Genomic DNA, 25,819 nt, shown 5'->3' with positions numbered 1-25,819 from the left:
ACGTCCCAAAAAGTGCAAATGGCAATAATTAAACTCTTTGACACTCATACCACATTTGATATTCGCGGCGGATTTCATGTGCCGCTATACCAATAAGGCTGTGTGTCAAGTTGCAAACCTTAGATCGATTTTTCATTTTAACTTACGCCCTCACCACAAGTAGATACCAATCTATTACAACACGATTAAATTAAAATTTATCATTTTAATTACCAAATAGAACAAAAAATACCAGAATAAATATTAAAAGAAATATATGTATAAAATAGGAACGGTTGTTAACTTCCGGTAGGTGTGCCTGTATGAGGGATTTTAAGAGGCTGGAGAGTACTTGGCTGACTTCCACGATAGACAGACAGACATTCAGTATCCGTGGCATGGTCTCGATCGATAAGTGGGTCGTGCTTTCTAGTAAAATCGTTTCCAGAGTCGCGTTCTTCGTGTCTTGAAAAGGCCTCCATGTTCGGAGGGTTCGCGTGTACGCGAGACTAACAAACACCATTTCGTAAACAGAAGGATTATACCTTAGCGCGCGCGATGCGATGACGTGAATTTTAAATCAAAATATTAACCTTTAACCTCTGTAGGATTCGCTTCATTCGGTTGTCAGTTTCGCAAGAACCAATTTTAGCTTCGAAAGGTAATTTGATTCCATTTTAAAGTGGTTTGATGGAACGGTGTTGAGTTTGCAACAAACGTCATTTGCGTCTGACGTTTAATGTCGCTCCCACGCGTTTGTGATGTAAAATGTAAACATATTAAGGGTTGGCCCATATTCCCCGATTGCGCCTCGAGCCAAGTTTGTTTATTTTAAAATATTTTGCGTTCTTTTTCGGTGTGTTTTCAATGAACTAAAATTAGTGAAAGAAAAAAACAAGGAATCTTAGAAACCATACACGTATCTTTTTCAAAAGATCTATAATCGCATTTTTCTCTCGTTATGAGTTTGTGTTACGTAACACTCTGTTTAAGTATTTACTTCTCTTGCTATATTCTCTTTGTTTCATCAGATAATTACCGTATTCCTTGTTGTTGAAATACAAGTGTTTTGTTTGATTGAAATTGTGATTTTTCGATTAATTGATGACCTTGACGTCATTTGTAACGTGTTTATTGTAAGTGCGAGATGTCATAGTACCTTGATTAATTGTTGGGGGGTACACACCCATTTGTAACGCCTCATTTGAGCCATTTCATCATCCTGATGAATCTATATCAACTTCAATACAGGGTCAATTTTCAAACTGCCAGTGAACGAAGTGGTATTTTCACACCTGCTTGGTATACCGTTGCCTATAACATGTTTAAGCCATTTTTCTTTTGGGTTTAAATTACCATAGTTCGGAAGTTCTAAATGTTTTCAATATTCTGTGCCCCAGTTTTTCAAATGATTTTGTTTATAAACCTTAATTATAGAGGATAATTAGGGTTATCACATTTGCTATAGTATATCCTCTCATACCTATTAAAAGCCCACCTAATTTCTGACGTCGTGATCTAAACATCAATTGTTTTAAACCATATATTTACTTGAGCCCGGATTGATGTAGGTTCAAGTAATTGATACCGTTGTATAGAGGACAATTTTACTAATCAAACCATCAAACCACTTTCCTTTAACTGTTAAATTGTCAGAGTTATGACGTCCCAACTAAAGTTTGTCAATATTCTGTCAAATCAACTACCATCTAAAGATGGTTTTAATAACAAACTCGATCATTTGGGAGCGACAATCCCTTGAATTTAATTTAGGATTAAATTGGCTTAGCAATGCGATAAAAAATTAAGGTGAATTAAAAATGAGTTCACTCCTTGGCGTACCGTACCGTACCGTACCTCATTAGGCAAATAAATCTCCCTGGATTCCTTGCGGTTTTCTTGTGGGAAAAATGAACCTTTCCACCCCAAAAAAAATGCATTAGCGGCAAAGATGTTACGCGCCTATTCCAGATATACCTTCAAATTGGAAATGCATTAATCACGCGCGATTATTAAGTCTGACTATACTTCCGTGCTAAAGGAAAGGTTAAGGCCGACCCAGATAGATGTTCCTCGCGTTTTTGGTTGAATCTTGGAAATAAGATTTGACAGTGCACGCACCTGTGCGGCCTCATTAAGAAAATGTATAAACAACACGTATTTCAGAATGTTGTTTATTTATTTATTTATTTGAATGAGATTCGTTACTTTCCGAATTTGATTTACCAAAGTGAATCGCGGTTGATAGTAATTAGTGACAAAAGGGATATTAATTAAGGTTCGTTAGTACTGGTTTGTTTAGTTGAGTTCTTCTAAAGGTGGTAATTGGGACGGTGACGAACCCCTAGCCATTAAGCATGTTAAGAACATCCAACTCCGTAACATTTTATCTTTAGGGTTGACCCCTAATTAAGCATGATCTTTTAATTTAATTTGAAAGTTGTAAGAACTTAGTTTCTGAAAAAACACCGTAATATATGCAGATTACGGGTGGGCTCCAAATAGTACTCAGTGTTTAGTGTCTTAGCCATGATCTATGCCAAAATATTTACGTAAAAATATTTTTTTATTTCAGAAGGTATAATGTGACATGAGGAGGGTCGATGCTTTTCGTCAAATTACACGTTACGTCATAGCCACGTGACCAGCGCCTTTCTTTTATTGATGTAATGTTTACGATAAACACACGGGCACACGGATCGGTAAATAGTTATTTTCGTTATATTTTAGCTATTTTTAAGAAGAAAACGTTATTTGGGGACCAGTTTTTTAAGGGAAGTTAGAAAAAAACATCAAGTATTATTTTAAAAAAACCCAATAATTTCCCCGTTTTCTTTTGTGCTTGTTATGGTTTAAAGTTGTTATAATGGCACGACATCAATCGAAAATCAATACGTCATCAATGGCATAGCTTGAAAACTCAAATCTGTCCCAGCTATTGTCAGCTCTATCGGGTACTTAGCATCCCACGGCATCTTACCCTAGTTTATAATAGATGGTTTTCACCGTGCTGGGGTCTTTTTTTTACATCAGAGTGTATTGTTGTCAGGCCTTCTGTCAGTCAAGTTAGTCAAGTACTGACTCAAACTGAACTCCTAGCCTCGTGACTCACTATAACGGTCTGGTAGCACTTGCGATGGCAAAAACCTACTGTAGAGTGAAGGGGAAAATAATATTCAACCGCTGACTGAATAGCTTGTATAGTTCTGTTCGATTCAGTGTGATGTGTGATCATTTAGTTCCAACCCTGCAGTGAATGCTCTCACAATTTATTGGCAACCCTGTAGCGCTATTAAACAGGGTTCATACAAACCTAGAAAACTCTTGGAAATAAATAGTTGACAAAAAATTCAGGGAAAAATCAGGGAAATTTAAACTTTTTAGTAAAATTCAGGGAATTAAACTCAACGAAATTTAGAATATTTAGTAAAATTCTGGGAAAGCTCGGGAAATTTTAGAATATTTAGTAAAATTCAGGGAAAACTCGGGGAAATTTAGAATATTTAGTAAAATTCAGGGAAAAACTCAAGGAAATTTAGAATTTTTAGTAAAATTCAGGGAAATTTCTGAGATTTAAGTAAGTTTGCTCTGAAGGGGTTGCTTCAACTATAAAAAAACCCACTGCCGTTGTTTTAAAAAACATTTCTCTCTAGCTCCTTTAGTGCAGTAAAATAAATACTACTCTAGCCCCCGTATCTCCTCGAATAACTAAACCACCCTATCTTGATTTGAGAATCAATTCCATTGATAGAAAATAGTAATGTATATATATATTTTTCTGTGACGTATCACAATGCCTAAGAACCCATTTACGATCTGAGAACGTATAAATAACAATTTTTATTTTTCCATCAGCTGATAAGACACTATCTACTACTACTACTTATCTTTTAAGGTTCTCGGAGCTTTAATGGGTTCTTGATTCTAGTATTCTATTGCTCTTGTTCGTTCTATTTTTATCGAATCTCGCTCGTTCGTACTTCTTCTTTTTACCTCTCCGAGTGACGTATGTCACGGAGAGGTTCTAATTTCGACGTGTCTGTGTGTCTGTCTGTGTGTCTGTGTGTCTGTCTGTCCGTTGTTACACCCACGTGACCGCGTTCGCAGTTTGCAAATCGGAGCAAACGTATATTCAATTTCCAGACCGCATTTACAGTCCCGGAAATTGTATTCGACTTACAGGCTATTACTCCATTGCCTGTTTAACAACTCTGTTCATTTGTCCACCCCACATGGACACTAGTCTGAACTTATTGGCTTCTAAACACCACCATCTTCTAGTTTTTCGCCCATTCCACATGGACGGACACCAGTCTGTACTTACTGGCTTCTAAACACCACCACCTTCTCGTCTTTGTCCATTCCACATGGACACCAGTCTGTACTTACTGGCTTTTAAACACCACCATCTTCTATTCTTTGTCCATCCCACATGGACACCAGTCTGTACTTACTGGCTTCTAAACACCACCATCTTCTATTCTTTGTCCATCCCACATGGACACCAGTCTGCACACCTGGCTTCTAACACCACCATCATCCTTAAGGTTAAGACATACGCGGCGATCGGCTAGGGTTACGAGAAACGTCTAGCCTTCCATTGACGGGGTCTTCCGCCAAGGTTCACGCAATTGCGATGTTCTTATCCATAGCTGCGATTCGAAACCCTTATATACTACCTATTTGAGTAAGGCGACGCAACGGGCGTATGCTTCATTTCAAACGCCAATATTAGTCAGGTCTCTCAAGAATGTTTAATTGTTCTTTTTTAAAACGACGTAACGTTCAATAAGGCGAATAACTAACGAAGAAAATATTAAATATTAATTATATTTATTTTAATATTTAAGATAATCTTGTTTCTCAATTCAAAATTAATACGGAAAGAGTTAAAAAGCAGTCTATGTTTTTGTCTGTGTGTGTCCGTCCGATGTTACACTAGTGCGCTGCGTTAGAAGTTCGTTTTGTTTTGATGTGTAAAGAAATCCTACAGAACCATAATATTCCCTTTATCCTTAATATAAAGTGAATATGATGAAATATTTTTCGTAATTATGATGCATTTAGTGCTTTTGTAGCTTTAAAGCTCTGTTTCATTTTAATATTCCAAAGAGTTTTACTAATATTATTATTTGAAATGGCTGTTTATAAATTACTAAAGCTATACTACATCTGTATATAGAATAATCCTTGGTTTAGTAATTATATGAAGAAAGCTAAGAACTAGACTCCGGCGGGTATATCTAGTACTACTTGCAATAAGCTTAGTGAAATATAGAGTAAATAATTGAGGCCTGAGGTGATGTAAACTTTGGGTTTTGATTTTCGTGTCTGAAATGAAGAGACATGAACGGTTCAGAGTGAGCCGAAAGTTAAATACACTCTTAAATAATCAGGTTAAGATTTTATAATAGAAGAAAAGATCATGTTGGCAATTAGATTAGTAGGGCTAAGCTACAGAGTTTTTATTCTCTTTATGGTGCGCATTGACTATCAGTGCGTCTAGCTACAATTTAGCTTTGGTATTATCATAAGTTAATTATTTAACGTTAACACTCATGTTGGCAAACTAAGAATATTGTTGAGGTGAGACGAGACGATAGTGTTTACACTGCTAACCAGTTGTGAATGTAGCTATCAGAATATAGGGTAAACAGCTGAAGCGTAGACTTCATTTCCTGTTCTTTTTGCCATTAACTGATTTCCATGGGTCCAAGATTTATCCTTATTGGATGTAAAATGTCGTCTGCTTTACTGTATATTCGCTATGCTTGGAATACTGCTTCAATATTTCGAAAATTTTTACTTCAAAAAAGAGAAATAATTCCATATCTAGGTAAATAACTTTGTAGTAGTAGACCTCTTGACTCGGAGAGGTAATATTTTGGTTTTCCCAACTTGTTATTTCTTTTTTTTTGGAAACTATCTCAGCAGGGAACGAGACAAAAATTCCTTATTTTTTTTTTACAAAACACAATGGATTCTCTCCTCAATACTGGAGTTTTATTGAGCGATTTACGAGAGTACCTACCACATGCAAAGACTTGGAGAGTATATATATATCCTTTGAGCACCGAAATACCCAAGCCACTCAAATACTATACAGGGTGTTCCAAATTTCAGAATCGCGAGTATAGTGGATTTTATGGGCGATCTTGAATCGAACTTCTGTGATATTTTTGCCATAAGGGACAGTCCATAGAAGTTATGGTTGGAGGTGTTTTAGGGATGACCCCTTAAAATTTATGTAAGAAACTTAAAGACAATGATTTCTAATTTAATCGAGGGGTCATCCATAAAACACTGCAATGATAACTTTAAACCCCTTATGACTTGGAGGATTCATACCAAGTACACAAGGAGGACTGGCTTTTGACTCCACCAGTGATTCAGGCTTCCTTGTGTAACATCCGAAGCTTGGACTCCTTGTGTAAATGGTATGAACTCTCCTAGTCTGTAAACTATGTATAATATCATAGAAGTTACATTTTAGACTCAAAATCACCCCCTCTCCTTAAATTCTATGTATTAGAAAAAATAACAATGATAATTATAATGATAGTTTAATTTTTATTTCTCATTTATAATATTTGAAATAATTTTTATTATTATATATTTTATTTTAGAAGTTAATACCGGAAAGCCAGTATTCAGGCGTTTTTCAGCCTATGTATTTTCTATGAGCCCCTGTAGAAGTGTTTTACCTTGCAGTGAATGAATGAATCTTTATTTGCCATCTATATAGATCCCTTTTGAAGCAGGGAGGAGCCACTACTGGCTCGCTAGCAATTTGGTACATACCTTTTCAAATTTTAAGCATTACTAAGGTAAAAGTTACAAGATTAAATTAAAATGAAATACAATATAAATATATACAATGATAATGGTACAATGATTTTTTCCAACGGAGTGAGAGGACGCGCAGCACACTAGGAAAATGGGGAAGAACTGTTATCGTTTATTAGTTAGTGGTTTTGAACGGCGTTGGCTCCAGAGGGTAAGGAGCCTTTTGGCAATTAATATGCCCGCTACATCTAGTATCAACTGCAGTTACCCTCAGGGTCTCTGTGGCAGAGTGTAGAATGGCTTGGGAAAAATCCTCATATGTGTGACCTGGACTCTGTACCAATAACAAGTTTACATTTTGTCCATAACGGCGTTGGGCATCATTATCCGTCAGGCGCCACTTTTCTTGGCACTGGGGAGGGGAGGGGAGGGGTTTGCCCGGAAGTTTGCTTGCCTCCCAATCGCAAAGATAGGGTGAGGGCGTTGTGGTCACTCCTCAGCCCCAGGTGACCATCCTCGTGGATAGTTAGGCATTCGGTCAATTGCAAGAACGCTGCATTCCAGACAGTATAGTCTATACAAGAAGACAAACCCCTCGCCGACCAAGTGGTCTTTCCAATCCGTTTATGTTTCAGCAAATTCATTATCGTGAGATCATGTTTATCCGACCAGCCCCGTAATAAGGAGCCATTACCATCTACTCTGCCATCCAGTCCAGTTAGGTGAGCATTTAAAGTCCGGGTCCAAGAATGCGCGCCTCTTATCCTTCCGTTGACGTAAGGACCATTAGTCAGCTGCTGGTGTTACACCCCGACTCGCCTTTTGGCGCTCGCGGTATTTTTTACGTTCCCACTGGGCTCTGCGGGTCAGATCAGCCTGGATGTAAATTGTGCGATAGCCTTCCTTAACTTTCAAGGATTTGGCCTTCCGGAGTACCAATTTCCGTTGATTTCGGTTCTCGAGACTCAATTTTACAGGAGTACACGCGTGCTCAGGGTGAAGCGATTCACCAGGGGTCTATTTAATTTCTATATGAAAATTTCAATCCTTAAAATGATGAACTTTGCCGTTGTCTTAGGCATGGATCTTACAAAGCCAATAAAGATAGGGAAAACTTTGTGATTAATTAAAATGTAATATACATAATAACGGAGCGAGCGAGGGGATTAAGAATTAGGCCTAAAGGTAATTAATATTTAATCTAATTTCAGCAATTTGAGGGGGCGTAAAAAATTAGTATCTTTATCGTTTCTGGTATATCAAGGTCACTTTCTAAGCAATCACTGTAAAGGGGAAGTAAATTATGTATTCCCCTAAACTCACTGCGTATGCTCGAGTCGCCTAAAAGTACCACCTATTTATAAAATTACAAAGACCACGAACGATTTGGGTCGTACCTAAGCCTTGGCTATATAAAGATTGCAAGATAGCAATTGCAGGCGTCTCCGTCCTTATTCCCAAAGATCCATATTCTATTCAAAAGATATAATAAATCCCTGGTTTAATTCATTCATGTATAGTAGCGATAATCGATAAAGCTACGATGTCTTCGTCATTAGCAAAGAGGATACTGAGACCCTATTGATAATGACTCGGCTTTCAAGCCCCTGCACTGTCACTTAATTAATAGAAGCTCGTTAAGTAACGTGATATTAATTAGTATTAAAACCTAACTTTGATAATTTGTCCTTAAAAGAGCTAGGATTTCCGGATGTTTCTGGTGTCGGGGCATCTTGTTGAAATTTTCACGCCACGCACGCGCGTTTGTGAACGTGAGCACGTGAGGTTTCCCGCGTGAAATCGTTATTGTTGTCGTATCACGTTTTAAGGCTTTTTATTGAAAATTTCAAAATTAATATTAAAACGTCGGTTGAATTGAATGATGGCGCCAATGAACTGCCGCACCCAGAATTCCTTTCGATTTTATTTTTTTTTGGTGGGGGGGGGGAGGAGAAAGACCTATTGACGAGTTAATAGCATCTCTCGATAACCGTGTTGACGTCATCTCGTAAATAGCTCCCTCTAGAGAGATGATCTGAGCGGAACATTTTTTTCAACAGATGTGACATCTCCGAAAAGGTTTTTTTTTTCCAAATGTCCTCATTCGTTACTCGGAGTCCATCTGTCCTTGACGGCTTCTTCTACATCCAGTAAATAATCCCCGCCATTCTGTTTTAAACAAATTTGCTTTTAGACAAAGCTATTTTCCCCCCTGTTCCTCAAGAAAAAAGAATCGAACGTATTTGTTTAAACCTTTAAAAGTACGACAGGTTTTGGGGTTATTTTTCTGATACTTTATGGTTGTGTTACAATAGATATCTTTGGGGTTTTTTTGTGCCAAGATCGGTGTAAGTCCACGATGATAGCTAAAGATATGGGAGGAGTTTGTATCATATCACTTTATTGACGTCATGACCCAGGGGCTGTGAGTTTATAAGAATTTTAGACCGTGAAACGTTGTGAAATAAGTTCAAAAGTTTGGATTTAATATTTAAACGTTCGAGGGGCTTTTTATAGCTGGTGTAGTTCAGCTTGTTTTAAGAGTTCACCGCGAATTTTTGCACGGGACTTTAAGAAAATAGGTCGATGTTGTAAAAAGGCATCCCCCCATTCTCTCTCTCTCTCTCTCTCTCTCTCTCTCTCTCTCTCTCTCTCCCATCAGTAAAAAATGCCCGCCATTAAGGGGTTCATAGCCCGACGTGACTTTGTTTTCAGTTTTTCACAAAGTTAAAACCCTATTTTTTCTTATACCATCCCTCTTAAACTTATTGGTTGTCATAAACTTCCAACGTGACGTCACGTTTAGATTTAAGAAGAAATAGGTCAGTTATAAGAAATAAGTAGAGAGATAACACGTTGAATTATGAAATGGCGTCTATCCAGAACTGTAAACCTACACCTTCCTTGGTTGTACTTTTACCATAAGTTCATAAGATATGTTCCATAAGTTTGTCACTGGTTATGGACTCTTGAGAGCTTGTCATGAAGTGACGTAGGCCATAGATTCGATGTAAAGCGACGCCTGGTGAGGCGCTGTCATAGGCTTAGTAATGCAGACTAAATAGGAACTTAGGAAGATGGAAGTCCTGCAAAACTAACCGAGTGTAGTGAATTCTCGCTTGTCGTTCTCGAACTAGCTCTCAGAAATTCTATAGAGCTAGCATTACGAAGTATAGGTAGTAATGTCATACTTATGGAACATTTTAAATAACGCGTATTATTCCCTTAAAATTGATTGAAGCGAGTAGTTCCATTAAGGGTTGTTTATTGATCATTTAGGCTTATGTTAAGTTCAGTGTAAACCACTTTTAAACTGCAATAAAGGCCTTTTATTGGCCACAAACGCATTTTGCTAGAAGAGGTATATAACAAAATCCATATTTAGGAGACACTCTGACGCTGTTAGACCTTACCTAGTCAATTGTTAAGCCTGGAATAAGAATAATGCTCATTAACCCACATTGAACGGCGTTGGTTGTTAAAGGGAGAATGAAATGACTTCACCTGACAAACATTTTTTTAATCGATATTAATTGATAAAACTATCAAAATCATAAACCAGACTTTAACCAAAAATATTCCATTCATTTCAAATATAAGTTTTGAAAGTTTGAAAAGTTGAATGCTAACCCTAAAGCTATACTTTTGTTTATAAACCGTCATAGAAAGAGATCTATAGCCAATTAGTGACCGATGCAGCACGTGACCATCGCTGTCGCTGATTGGTTAAAGTTCCCTACGGACCTTTGTTTAAATAAAAGAGCAAATACACGCTTTGCATCTTTACTTTTATTAAAACTTTAATTTAAATTTATATAAAATGGTAAATATTGTTGCTTTTATTTTATCTAATTCTATTAATTATAAAAACAAATTAAGAGTATTGGCCACATTGCATAAGCACCTAATATTTTAAAACTTTTAAAAAAGTACATAGTTTTTAGGCTAGGATAGTCTGCACTTTTGTTTTCCAAGTAGCCTGGTCTCCTTGTGTAAATGGTATAAATCCTCCTAGCCTGAAAACTATGTATACTTACAAGCTTGAAAGTTTTGTTGATGACTTTCCAATCTAGGCCTAATTCTTATTCCCATTAAAAATGTTTCTGTGTCCATTTCATTCTCTCTTTCAAGTCTTAGCGTCCCTTTTTTGCCCGCGACTGAAGTCACGCTAGGCACGCAAACGTAAAATTCACGCCATTTAAATTCATACAGGATAATACACAGGTGCGTGGGACAGGGCCGCGACAAGCGCTTCAAAGTCAGCTATCGTTTTAGTTTCATTTTAACTTAGTTTTAAATGAATAACTGTAAAAATTAAAATTGCTCGAATCAACGCGAGCGTAAAGTGATATCGCAATTCGTAAGTTTGGTTGGTTTGGTTACTGTTGTTTTGAATTTATTTATATTAAGATAATTTGGTTGTATTTATGATGTGTTAGGTTAGGTTTAGAAATGTTTAGTGATTTTTTATTTTTGTATTTTTAAGTTTATGTTAGTTTGGGTGAGTCTCAAAATAGGTTTGATCAGGTTAAGTCACCTTTCCGTTTGCCTTCAATCGTGGAATTTGCAAAGAGGACCAGAGCTCGGGAGAATACATTATTTACATCCCCCTCCGGTTATACCTTTAAACCGTGATTGGTTAGAAATTAAATTCTTGAGAGTAACCTTGACATACCAGAAAACCATCGCGCGTAGCTTTAAACAGTGATATGAAATTTTGAATGACCTTGATATAAACTTCTCACTCGTGCATTCCGTTCCGTCATTATACTCTGCTCTTTTAATATAATTCTTCACTTGTGTTTATTTAAATTAAGTTTCTGTTTCTGTCGTTTCGAATGCGTTGTGTTTTTTCCGTCGCAATGTGCGCCGCATTTGTTGCCCTCCACGACACGCTGCTGTGACGTCAATATGTCATATTCGCGCCTTGAAAGGCACTTAATTTAGCCGAGGCACTAATTGCGAAATACGTCGCTATACGTCTGTGACCCACTTTCTCCAGATGACCAGAAGCTAGCTATATATACGAGGCTCGCTTGTGGATTTGTACCATGAACAAAAATCGATACTGCTTGGTGGTAACATTCAACGTGCATCTCTAGCTATCCTATCCGAAATTTTTCTCAGCCCGCTTCTCAAAGCCAAAGCCAGGCCGCGTTTCGAGATATCCGAAGATGCTTACAACGGCTTATAAATACAGGGTGTACGTGATAAATGCTTCGTAAAATTACTTATTTACGCCACTTACGTGTGCTTTGACCAGATGTTTTTGTATCGTTTGATAGAGGACAGTTAGGGCTATCATACCCTCAAGGGATTTTTACTGAACCTTTTAAGATGGAGAAGTTATACTGATAGTGGAAAAAAAAGAATGAGGTTCATCTTTTTTGAACAAAAGCTTAATTACTCGAGCTCTGGTTAAGGTAGAACCTTAATTGGTGTTGGTACCATTGGCCAGAGGACAATTAGGGATATCATATACTTAAGGTATTTTACTGTATTTTTTTAAATGGTGGAGTTATGACTGTTCAAAGTTTTAGACCAAGAACATTTCTTAAAAATTTGTTATCTCGAGTTCTGGTTGATGTAGGATCATGTAATTGGTATCAATATATAGAGGAAAATAAGGGCTATCACATCCTTAAAGCGTTTCTCCGGATCCTTTGTTAATCCATAGTTACAAGAGTTATACAAAATTGAGAATCAGGTCATGCAGAGATATCAAAATATAAGTTAACTTTATATACGAAGCTGATTATCTCAATCCCTGCTTGACCTGGGCCAACGTTTTAAGTACCATTCGATAGAGAAAAATTAGGGCTATCACGCCCTGTAAGTAATTCCCTTGTATCTTTAAAAGTACCGGAGTTGTAAGGTCCCAAAAAGAGCAAAACGTTCGTAACACCCTCTAGGCCTAGCATTGGGGACTCGAGTATACACTGGAAAGAAAAGCTAAGCTACAGATACTTTTGTTGTTGGGACTGCTGCGGAGTGCGTGCCTGGTTCGTTCGTAACAATCTTGATTGGAACAAAATGACAGTTATCGCTGAACCCTCGTTCCGGTTAAACCTTTCCCCTAAATGGGAAATCCTTGTGAAGCTCAAACTGGATTTTGGAGGATAGAAGAAAGAAAAAAAAGATTTGATCAAAATTTATTGTCCACGCTTTTTAAGTACCTATTACAGGCAACTTTACCAGAATCCTGCGGGTTTATGAGACCATTCTTTAACACTATAAAGTCAGTGGTGTTCCCTTCCCTGCGTATACCACCTTGTCTTAAGGATAACACAGACCAGAATACCCTTTTGCGTTGTTAATTGAAGGCAGCCGAGCGAGACATTTTTGACTCGTGGGTGATAATGTCGCGAAGGTTGTTTCTCAGCCATAACCAGGCCGATTTCTCTGTAAGCCTTTTGGTTTTTAAGGAAAGATGCAAGCATGGTTTGAGTCGTGATGGAGCTAGTATATTGGCCTAGGATATTTGAGGTCAAAGTTCACATTGTTGTTTTCTCAGTCATGAATTGATCGTCAGATTTCGATAATTATTTTAGTTTTTAATCGAAGACACGGTTCGTGTCGTAACGGAGCTAGGTCGATTTAAAAAAAATATTTTGATAATTTGAGGTCAAAAGGTCATAACCACCCATTTGATAATGTCTAATAATGGCCCTAAACGAATTTTAGGTGTTGCTCACCTCAGAAGTAACTATGTTTTAAATATAAACTATGGTAATTTCATATTCCAATTACATTTAAAAGCAAAAAACAAAATATATATATATTGCCCCAAAACCCTATTTTCTATTTTAAATTCAACTGATTACTAAATATGTAAACTAGGTTCTTGCGAGGTGCGCTTTAGCTATATTCCTATAGTCATAAGTTTATAAGATATGTTCCATAAGTATGCCACTACCCATACTTCGTAATGTTAGAGGCTTAATGAGAGCTAGTTCAAGAACGACGTGAGAATTGACTACACTCGGTTTTGCAGTCCATCCTCCTCTTTAGTCTGTACTAAGCCTTTGACAGCGCCTCACTAGGCGTCGCTTTACGAGAATCTATGACGTTTCACCTACGTCACTTCATGACAAGCTCTCATTAACAAGTGACACACTTATGGAACATATCTTATAAACTTATGCTATAGTTAAATCCTTCTAGGCCTATATTTTGAAGATCAGAGAGAACCAGTGGTAAATAAAAACCACTAAGCCTTTGCGGCCAACTTTTTAGCATAGTATTTCAAGTATAATACTTAGGTTATCTGGCCTGGAAGTAACGTTTTGAAAAACAGGGCACGATCTGGATTCGAAAAGAAAATACTATATAGTCGACCGAACTGTGCCTACAATCATAAGATGATTTCATTATGTCCCCCATAAGTCAATAGCATGTACAAGCGTATACAGATGCCATCATGGCTAAAACGTTTCATTTGAGGCAACGCGCAACGGAGGTAGCGTATAGACCCTCCCTTTATCTTAGTATCAGCCAATCACAAAGAAGTCTTTAGGTTAAAAGGAAAGGAAAGTGACGTAGCTTAGTACCTACCCACTATGCGTTCCATGAAACTTCCGTCATTAACAAGATGCGCATTCCATCGTACAAACATCTATAAATTCCGGGTCTAAAAATAAATAAACATCCGATGTTAAGGAGTAACTACGATTTAATGGGCTCGTACCCTTACGAAGATCACTTACGTAAAAGACTTATGGTACAGTATCAAAGTAATGGATTTCGGAAAGAGACTAGGGGATCTCATGGTCCTTCGAGCATCCGGAGAGATGGATAATCATCATGCGGAACTCGTGACCTTTATACAACGTGTGGCGGACATCACTTCCCGCTAAGACTGTATGAACCCGAGAACCCATATAAAAACTGAGAACGAACGTATGACTAGACATAATTTTGTTAATCATGTCGTTGTATGTTGGGGGAGGAGCTAAGATTCGTGAGATAATTTACAGACGGAGGAAAGCTGAAGCCCACCAATAGAATTCTATCCCACCTTGATCCCTTGCCGTCTCAGGCCACTCATGGTCCCCAAGCCTACAGTGCAGTCGCTAAAAACTGGATGGAAGGCAAAGTTTTACCCCCGAGTCTTTCCCTCTTAGTAAATCGAAATTGTTGGTATTGGCGATACATGAGGGAAAGGGAAAAATCTAAGATCACGGTGTGTCCTACAACCCTTTAAACGTTCTTACGTGACTTATTTGGGTTCTCAGTATACCCTATAGTAAAGGTACAAAACTATCCAACAAAGATCCATGAAGGCGCAAAAACTGCCAGGGTGTGTTGTTATACGTTTTCTTTTTCAACATGTTCTCGTTCCCGCTGAGATAAAACTAGATTTTTATTTCCTTTCCAAACCATGAAAAGGAAACCAACCAACCTTCTTTTTTAGCTCTCGGATATACCTCTGTTTCCAAAGCGATCAAAAAAGTTGGTTTAGCTTGGGAATGTGTGTTTGCTAAGTGCATGCACGGTCTAGAAATATGAAATTTACTTGGGGAAAAAAGTAAACAGAATATTTTGCAGGTATTTATAGCTAGCGAGAGTTACCGTTCGCAGTTGGCGGAAGCTACTTCAAAAAGCCACTTCGGATAAACCTCGAGATAATATAGAAAGATGAATAGAAAGTTTGTCTTTCGTTATAAAAAAAGGCACTTCCGACTTTTAGAGAAGTACTTCCGGTTTTTCGGTTTATCCGCAACGTATTGTGTGGACTCTTTAATATGTAGTTTTATCAAACGCAAATAAAATAGTGGAAAGTGAGGTGAACGCTAGGAAGGCTAGAAAGATTTTAATTTTATCGTATTCCCATGCAGTATAGTTTAAGACGTAGTCCAATCAAGTCTTAATCTATTTCTCTCTAGTTTCTTTGGTTAATTGAATTATATAATATTACCTTATCTATTCTAATTACTCTAAAGACGAAAATAGAACTCGGGCTCATTTGCATAAGGCATAGATCAGGGAATGCCTTAGAAAATGATTATATTTCTGCTTCTTGGAAATTATTATCATACATAAGAATTCGTAGAGTGCTAACCTGGATGGTTTGGTAAATGTAACATTTTCGGTGTTTTTGGAAGAAAAATGGCAACATTTCCCTTATTTTTACGCGTGGAATTTGTTTGGAATTTTTATTTGTTTTATTGTGTTTGACCCTTTTGGCCCTCTCATGAAGTATCTTTTTAATTAACTAGCGGTCACATTCATTAGTTTCTCTTTGCCTAATTAGGGTTTATAACGACTGCCCGAAAAATACAGAGAAACTTTGAATAGTAAATCGATGGAAAGTAGGAACCTTCCTTGAGAGAATGTTGTATTTGCATAAAACCAAGAATCGAAATAAGACAGAGTTGAGGCGGGTTCAGGGAATTTTAAAAAATGGTTAGGGAAATTAACGTCTGGGAATTTGCAACGGTACATTAAATATGTTATAAAACATTGGTAAAATTAATATATCAAAATATTCCGTTAACATTGTCAACTGAGTGTCTGAAAAGCACGTGAAAAATAGTGGTTTTTTTACTCTTCAAAATTGGGACTATATCAATAGCGTATGAAAACTTATATGATTTTTAAAGTGATATACTTATGTTAACGCTCATCTAGGCCCTCCATCTTTCAAATATGTCAATCGATAAAATGGAGAAAAGAACCTATTTCCGGGTCCTAGAGACATATCTTCAGGCTAAAAGATCATATAGAGTTACAGTTTGAAATGGTGAACGACGTAGCACTGTTCATTTGGGTTTTGAGGGTCCATGGAGAAAGGCCCGAGGGGTTTTAGACAGCTTATACTAAAAGTTATTAAATTTTAAATTTTTTTGGCTACGCTTAATTCTAAGCCTTGGATTGGATTAGGCTTAAGAGATTTATCGATTAGAGACATGTCACATGGTGCTTGCCTCCAATCTCTGATTTGATTCCGTTCCCTCTCAAGTTTTAATTAAGGTGTCGCCATGGAAACGTCGCAACGTTCTGCAGGAGTGACTGACGATTTGCGACTTTAATCTAGTGACAAAATATACTAGATTTGAGAAATTTATCGAAAAACGTGTTTGAAAACGTTTAGAACTTAAAGATTTTATGGCGTCAAAAACGTGCAGCACTTTAGACGTAATTTTGGCGGGAAAACAATTTCACGTGCTTCTGACTTTTAATTTTAGAAATAGGCTAAACGCCTACAAGTTCTTCATGTTCTTGCGAAATTTAAATTATCAAAACTTATTTGCTAAACGTTTATAGCGCTACAAATTGCTTCTTAAAATGTATCAAGGTCATACTGCTGAGCCTTGTTTGAATTTTAATATTTGTTTTAGTCTTTGTTTTGAAATAAATCGAAATTGCGCGCGCTTTATATTGTCACGTGACTTGAAGAGAACCCGCGCTTTTATTTTAACAAATGATATACTTTAGTATAATTTAATCTCAATTAGTTTAATTCAATTGGGATAGGAAAGATTATTTAATTTATTTTGAGTTCGCAAAAAGGGTTCGTGCCCCATAGGAAAGGAAAGAAAATGAAATAAAAAAACCTAAAGGAATGGTTTCCATGGCAACGGGATACAGTTCGCATTTATTGCAACTCGAACCGCGCGTCCGTCCCTACTTTCAACTATAACATCGATTTATGACTGGCGCCAACAGTGAGACCAGTGTTGTTCTTAGCAATTTTGGGAATGTACTTTTCTCAACTCTAAAACGTACTTTTCCAGAAAAAGGAGGGGAAAACGTACTTTTCCAGAAAAAGGGGGGGGAAACGTACTATTAACTTTCACCCCCCTCCGAAACGCTTAGCGCGCCATCTAAGATACAAAATATCTTAAATATAATTACAAGATTATTTTTTTATATTATATTATGGAATATTATTTATTTTAATCTAATAATATAATCCATATTAATTAAAACCAAGTAATTAAAACTAAATAAACCACGGGAACATCAAAAGTCTCAAGCGTTAAGGAATGCTTAACCTCTCTACTCCCATAGCAGTAACACGTTTAGTCGTTTCCCCCGGACCCCCACTCAAGTTTAGCGCCACTCTGGAAAAAAAAATTCCAGGGAAAGGGTTCAAAGGGTACAAAAGAACGATGGGTGATTGGCTCATTTTTCCATTTGGCTTTTTTGCCACGCGTAGAGACTTATTTTTTTTAAAAAAGGAAGTGAGTTGAAAAATAAAACAAGGTGTCCGCCAGATTAAGTTCGTCCAAAAAAAGAATCAACTTTTTTTAAATACTAAGAGATTAATTTCCTCGTCGTTATTCAAGAAAGTGCAAAATCGCCCCCCCCCCCAAAAAAATTTAAAAATACTTCCCATTCTAGAAATTCCAAAAAGTACTAAATAACCTACAAAAAATACAAAATGTATTTTTCGTACTCGAAATTTGAAAATGTACTAAAAAAGTACATTTGTACTACCAAGAACAACACTGAGTGAGACACGAGACCTTAACTCTGTCTGAATCTGACGTATTCTACCAACATCTGATAAAGAAACGTTTTTTATCGACAACTATCTTTATTATACACCAAAAACATTTACGGTAGCCTATAAAAGGGAAAAACCCAGAGCATGAATACTAATCGTACACGAGTATGCCTACAAATCGAATCACACTTACCAACCATCCAGGTTTGCATTGCGAAATCTAATCTACATTGATAATCTCGAAGAAGCAAAAAATATAATTCTTTCTCGGATAAATTCCTCGAAAGAGCTATAAGTTCTAATTTTGATTACGTAATATTATATAAAGAAGAACTCTGATTTTTTTACCAAAGACCAGAAACGGATTAAGTCTTGGGAGTACTTCGTAAACATTTAGAACTCACTATCAAGTTCCATTTGTCTTTGATACTGTAGTTTGTTAAACAGTGAAAATTAGTAAAAATTTACACAGACCAAAAACTGGGCACAACTAAGATAAACAGTGTTGTTGTTTTGGTTGAAATTAGTTGACCTAGTGACCTTTAATCAGATTCCTTTTCCTCGATATTTTGAGAAAGAGAGGAAAGCAGAGAGAGAGAGAGAGAGAGATGGGGGAGGGAGATAGGGGGGAGGGTGTGTCAGTCGACCACCTTATAAAAAGATTCTATAGGTTTATACGCAATATTTCAATGGAGAAACTAGTCGATCGATGTTGGACGAAGTAGATTTTGACATAATAGGCGTACCCCTACGCATTTTTGCTTTGCATATAAGTATACAAATATTACGTAATCATTGTAACCATAGAAATTATGGGAAGAGGAATAGAAAGTTAGTTGTGGGGAAATACATCCGATCATTTTTAGTTTATTCGCGACTTGGTGTGTCAACTCATAACTTTAAGCGTTTTAGTAATGTTGTCGTTTTATTTCCTTTTTCAGATGCTTTCGGGTTAAGTGTAGATTTGTTTCGACAGCGGAGCATTAGTTGGTTCTACTTGCCTGGAGAGGAAGGTGGAAACAATGAGTAAATCGGACAATTATCAGTTTGACCAAGAGAGGAACAGGGGGAACGATGACCTGGAAGACTCCCCTCATAGGGGTCAGTACGATGGTGACATGATCTCCGCAAAGGAACTCGAAGCCAATGCCCAATTACCTCCGGGTGGAGTAGCCATCGTTGGAGGTGTCGGTGGAGGATCTATTGGCTCCAAGGAAGTCCGCACCAAGGGTTTGAGAGCCTGGTTCGCCAAACAAAAAGTTAGTTAGCCTTACGGTATCTTCAAAGCTTAATCTAACGTCTTTGGACTCACAAACCAATCAATGTTCTGTCTTAACCCTACATAAAGCAGACTTTTCTACCCCCTCTCCTTTCCAAAGGGTCTATTGGTCATCGGTCTTTAGTGAAAGCTGTGATCTTGGGTGTCCCAATGCATCGCAGCCATATTGGCCAGAATAAATACCCAGCATAAGCTCGTTAAAGCCTAAAATGGCTATTCATACTTACTCAGGTCATATATGGTTAAGAGTAATGGGTAAATTACTAGATTGCACTATATAGTTACACGCAACTCGAATAGTAATTGTACGGTCCTTAAGAAGTCAATTCGTTAAATATATTTAACACTGTACCCAAAAGGTAACGCCCCCAACATAAAGTGGTAATCGCGCTACTAAGTTAAAGTGTGAAAAACGGATTTGAAACAATAGCTTGGTAACATTTCCCCCGACACATTTTGGTCAATATAATCTATTATCCGCGTGCGTTTATCCCTTTTGCGTGTAGGGGTTCCCTTGTACTGTACATTGAAAGGTACTATAGTTATGTTACCCCGATTAGTTTTGTCATGGACCTTAGAACACTCTATAGGGGAAAGGAAAACTTGATGATTTCTTGCAATACAAAATATATAGTAACGGAACGAAATGCATTTGAGCAAGAGATTAACATGTTAGAGTTCTAGTATCTCAAGGTCATTAATTTTAATTTTATTTCAGAACACACTGTTTAAAGTTAGGCAAGAGGGGGTTGCAAATATTACTTCTTTACTGTTCCTCTTTAGAATTACAAAGTCCATGTTTTTTTGGCTTTCATGTTTACCGTCTAGAGCTACGCCTAACGTACCTGTAACGGTTTACAAAAGAAAGGAAAAAAAAAATATTCGAGAAATAATTCAGTAGTTCGGTTTGGGAATGCACGATATTTTATCGTTTTTTCATTTCTTCGTATTAAGGAGTCGGTCTCTATACCGGTTTGTTGTGTCCAGAGGTAGTTCTTCACCTCATATGACTACCGGACCCCGTTACCAAGACGATGTAGTGTGTTTTTGATTTTATAAATTTGAAGGTCTTTGCCTACAAGTCGCGGTTGTTTGTTGTTTTCCTTCCGCTCGTTAGAGTTCCTTCCGCTCGTTAGAGTTAAATTCATTAAAATGGGCATTGATTTAAAATAATGAAGACCTTACTCTTAATGAATTGTAGTTATGGATAGACCAGCCGCGCGTAAACGACCTATGACCTCGGGACATGGTCAGCAAAAATGTTGCTTGCACGTATCAGAAAAGGTACAAGTTAATTCGATTTTTGTTATTCTTTTTTTCTCTCACATCGAATTCGGTAAACAACCCTGAAATTGATTTCATTCGAAGGCAATATTAGAGTCAGTTGTGATTTAGCGCGGTAATTATTGACAGAGGTTGTTTATGTCAATTTTAGCTGAAGATACGCGAGAAATTTCTACGTCCATGGCAGCAGACATTCATTAGATTAGGTGTTCAGAGTCTTACTCCTGAAATTATGGGTAGTAGACACCTAAAACCTAACAAACACTCAAAGCAAAACCCTGACCTTTTCCCACCATCTCCCCACCAAAATTTGACGTTACTTCCCCAGTAACCCTTTGAACATGGGGTTTGGTTTCAAGTACAATATAAGCAACGTCTCTTTAATGTTTCTTTTATTGTTATTTGTTTCATGACGCAGGTAAAATGGTGTATAGCGATTCTGGTGGCGCTTATTCTTTTGTCGGTTGTCCTTGTTGCGACATTGTTGGCGTTCGGCGACTCTTACGACACTTACCATTCGACGTCGCGTCTGATGAAACTGTGGCCCAGGCCAAACCACGCCGAAAACTTTATCACTTTCCGGCACGGGCCCCTGGACACGGGCGACGGCGAAACGTGGGATCGACTTGCCCAACAGCTCGACGAACTTGTCGCGGGATACGACAAGTACGCGCCGTTGAACGAGAACGAACTCGAGAACAACACGTAGCGTAAACGTTCAAAGAATTTACCGCAAGCACCGCCGCGTATAAATGTTTATCGACTAATCGCACTTATCGCAAAATGCATAATACAATACGCACAATTCTATGCGCTTTTACGCTAACTAAAATATCGTTTATCGACATTGTAATTAAGACCTAGTAGATTTCTTCAAAGACAAATTTAAATAACAGAAAGTGACCAAGCCCCTGCGGAGGTTGTTTAAATTCTCTATGACGAAAATAGAGCGTGCAAATTCGTTTTGCTCGCGTACTCGGGATAGTATCACTGGGCCTCACTTTCTGTTATTTCTATTCACCTTTGAATGTAGTAGATATCGTATAAAAGAATTTCACGGTTCATTTTTGCATCTGGCCATGAACGTTTTTAGTATCGAATGGAAATACATGATTTTAAGAGTATTACTTTTTTCAAACGATGTACTGACAGAAGGACAGTGACGTCGGAGAATCGCAACGTGACAGAATGTTACGGAGCCAAACCCAGGGAAGGATATTCTTGTTTCTTCGATGCTCAGTCCATATCAAGGGAATGCCGATCCGATAACCATTATGGATACGAATTGGGAACTCCGTGCGTGTTCCTTCAATTCAACAATATCAGCGACTGGGAGCCCAAAGAATATAAAACGGCGTAAGTCTATCGAAGAAACCTTAATTACTAGAGTTCTGTTTGATGTAGGCGGATGTAGTTAGTACCTTCGGACAGTGGACAGTTTTATCTATCATATACTCGAAGAGTTTTTCCTTAGCATTAACATTTCTAGAGTTGTAGCGTCGTAAAGTTTGCCTATATTCTGACCCCTGTTTAAAGCTTAACACCGTTGGATGGAGGACAATTAGAGCTATCATATCCTATAGGCATAATACCTTAGCTTAGAAATTACCAGAGCTGTGACGTCCAAAATGTGTATGACCAACGTTTTTCAAACCATATCTACTCGAACTTCGATTGACATAGCCCCAAGTAATTGGTACCGTTGGAAAGAGGACACGGGCATCTACGAGGCATTTAAATTTTACCCATATTATGACCCACCGTGTGACTAGGAGTCTATAGGCCTATCACGCAAAGTGCTTATTACGACAATAATTTTTTCTTTTGCAATATTAATAAATCAGGGATTTGCAAAATAACGATGACTTACCAGCGGATCTTCGAGCGACTTACAAGCCGAACGTGGTGTTCCTCGACTGCCAAGGAGTGACCCTGATCGACCGCGAAAACATCGGCCCAATCAAATACACGCCAGAACGAGGATTCAAATTTAATTTCTTTCCTTACACCGGAAGTTCGGATTACATGCCTCCTTTGGTAGCCGTACATTTTCAAAACCCTAAACACGGTGTGGCCATTAGCGTCGAATGTAAACTCTACGCTAAAAACATCAACAATAACGAACATTCGATACCAAGTGGTCGAATCTACTTTACACTTTTAATCGATTAAGAATGGTGCGAAAAAAAAAAACAATTTAATCGAGTTAGTAACTTAGGTTTTTATCGACTTATGGTGAATGGTAAGACAAATTAACTCTTTTTTTTTATTTAATTTGAAGTATTAATCGATTAATATTGACTTACAACTTCAGGTAATTAAAAATTTAAATTGCTTTAAAGTTAAACGCGACACATTTTAATATTTAAATAAGAAAAATGCCTACCACTATTTGGAAATAATTATTCTAAGATTTTTGAGGTAATTACACTAATTTAACACTAAACCAATCATAAATTAAATTATTTCTAATTGAGGGGGAGTGTCTTTGAAATTTTCTCGTTACTGAATCAACTGAAATCAATAATAATAATAAAACCAAAATACTTCGTGAAATTAATGCGTAAAAACACCGCGATAAACAAACAAAAGTTCACGCAAAAATACTTATCCTTTCTCTATAATATAATTCTCCCTGCTTTTGATTCAGTCACGTGACAAAGAATTCCCTTCTTGAAGGAATAAACAAACAAACAAACAAACAAGCACACAAATCAAATTCGGCTCGATTTTTTGGACCAATTTTGAAACTTTGTTTTCGTGCCAAAAACAATTACAACATACAACAACAACAACAACATCGACCACCGTCGCATCGACACTAAAATAGTTTAATTGCACATTTAATTAAACTAAATAATTAAAAGGAATGCCGGTATTACATCGAACTTGAAATTAGAGTCAACGTATGAATTCGCTTAAATTGAACGGTTTTGAACCTAAAGCTTTGGAATAAAATTGAATATTTGAAACCACTATTTAAATAAATAAATAAACACCGTTAAAAGCCCATATAGTGGTGTGAAAATATTCAACACTGATGAACGATTTAGCATCGCTTTCGATAAAGACTTGTAAATAGGCCAAAGAAAAATAGGCCAATATGTCTAATGGTGTTTTTCAGGTTTGTTTTTTTGAAAGAACTGACAAAATTTTTAATCTATTTAACACTAATCTTATAATTAAACTAATCACCCCTAATTAAAAACGTGCTCAAACAGTTATTAAAATCCGATTGTGTGCTTAATAAGCCCCTATTTGATTTACTTCTCAGTCAATTATTAACAAGAAACAGAATGAAATATAAACAAAAGTACTCGTAACTATAATTAAAATATTTATTTTATTAATTAGATAGCGGAATGTAAAATGTTAATATTAAACTTAAGTAATAAGTGTGGTTTAAAGGTTGTTAAGGGGGAAAGGTCATTCAGAATGAACAAAAATTGAACAAAGACTGAAATTGGTCGTTATTATAAATTAAATCGGGCATGACTTCATTAAATTAATTTTAAATGTAGGTTCGTAGCTTAATTCTTAAAAATCGTTGTTTATTAAACAATCTAACCTTAATTATCAGTATTATACGTGTAAATATTTAAGAGAAAAAAATGTATTGGAAAATATTGTAAATGGATGGGAAAACCTTGGAAGGAAATTATCTGTAAATTTTTAAAGTTTTCTGTTGTTCCCGCCTGCCGTTTGAGTTTAAAACAATACCCCTTGAAACTTTACTTTTGTAAAATTTAAAAACACAATATAGGTAGTAATGGAGTAGATAGAAACAAGTTGGTAATGCTAACTTAAACCCCGGGGAATTCAACAATTTTAGTAATTGCGTAGATCCCACCATCCATTACAGTTCATAGCAATACCCCGTAAAACCTTATTTTTCCACCCAAATGGTTTAAATTACAATATAATTTAGTCTGGTAAGAAACAAGACGAAGAAGCCAAATTAAAGCCCTTTTTTGTGTTTTTCCCGTCAGCTATTTTGAGTTTAAAGAAATACCCCGTTAAACCTCCACTTTCCAGGGATTTAAATCACATTATTTATTTATATAATGGTTAGAAACAAGAAGGAAAAGCCAAATTAAACCCTTGGAAATTAAATTAAACAATTTTAAACTTTCCCGCCAGCCGTTTGAGTTTAAAGTAATACCCCGTAAAATCTTAACTTTCCAAGAGTTTAAAATCATCAAAAATATATTGGTAAATATCGAAAATTATATATAAAAAAAATACTATGAATAAAATTGGTACAGCTGGTGTATGAGGTCACAAATTAAAATAAGTATGTATAAACCATGCACTGCCACTGGAAGAATTAACAAAACAAAACAAAAAAAAATTAAAAACGACACGTGGTTATAATATAGTTAATTTTTGTAGCTATTATCTAACGCTGTTGCTTAACAAAAAGCTGGGAAAAGAATGTACAAATAAATACAGGTCTCAAATAATCTAGTTTTACTAAATATAGTTAAAGTTTGTTAAATAAAAAAAAATACTGCGCAGTTATCAAACCGTTACTACTCAAATTAAATAGGCTAAATTAGTTAGCGAAGAAATATGCCTAATGCCTTGCATTCTAAAAAGAACCAAATCGGAATAATTCAATATTTGGTTTAGTATTTTGCCTTTTATTGACGTTAAAATTGGCATTAATAGACAAACATCGCAAATATTGAATAATTCCAAATTTAGTTCATTAAAAGCTTGTTGCTAGTAAAAATTTACTATGGAAATGAAATATTGGTGAAAATTGTAAATTACAAAATTATACCAACATCGATAGAGAACGTTTATTTGTGTGTAAACAAACACGTCACGTGTCTCGTCATTTATCCCAACCCATAAGTAACAGTAATTACTAATCGTAGATTGTGTTCAGATATTTTTGGTCTATAGTAGGTAAGGTAAGGGAAAGACGTATATTTAAAAGTGTCACTATCATAACCATTTAATCTTAATTATAAATTTTAATCTATCAATTTTAACCTTACCACACTCAATTTCCTAAAAAAACTGTAATTTAA

General features: G+C 36.6%; 1 protein-coding gene across 3 annotated transcripts; it reads left to right on the top strand.

Annotated features, from left to right (window-relative positions):
• The first annotated feature begins 410 nt into the window (after window positions 1–410).
• LOC149673467 (sodium/potassium-transporting ATPase subunit beta-like) lies at window positions 411–25,785 on the top strand. Of its 3 annotated transcripts, none has more exons than XM_089839027.1 (6): window positions 411–640; window positions 2,555–2,681; window positions 19,159–19,476; window positions 21,199–21,446; window positions 21,933–22,136; window positions 22,625–25,785. In XM_089839027.1, the coding sequence occupies exons 3-6, from the start codon at window positions 19,240–19,242 to the stop codon at window positions 22,950–22,952; spliced, it is 1,017 nt and encodes a 338-aa protein (XP_089695153.1). In that variant the 5' UTR covers window positions 411–640; window positions 2,555–2,681; window positions 19,159–19,239; the 3' UTR covers window positions 22,953–25,785. The 3 variants fall into 3 exon arrangements, with proteins under 3 accessions (XP_089695153.1, XP_089695151.1, XP_089695152.1); XM_089839025.1 differs by having other exon boundaries at window positions 21,199–21,485; XM_089839026.1 differs by lacking the exons at window positions 411–640; window positions 2,555–2,681 and adding an exon at window positions 10,937–11,125 and having other exon boundaries at window positions 21,199–21,485.
• Window positions 25,786–25,819: the final 34 nt, after the last annotated feature.

This window comes from Phalangium opilio, unplaced genomic scaffold (genome assembly GCF_054372755.1).
Source record: "Phalangium opilio isolate 3A_F unplaced genomic scaffold, DU_Popi_V2 ptg000048l_1, whole genome shotgun sequence".
In the NCBI taxonomy this organism is placed as follows: domain Eukaryota; kingdom Metazoa; phylum Arthropoda; class Arachnida; order Opiliones; family Phalangiidae; genus Phalangium; species Phalangium opilio.
The sequence above is the reverse complement of the archived record's forward strand: the minus strand, read 5'-3'. Positions and strand labels throughout refer to the sequence as shown.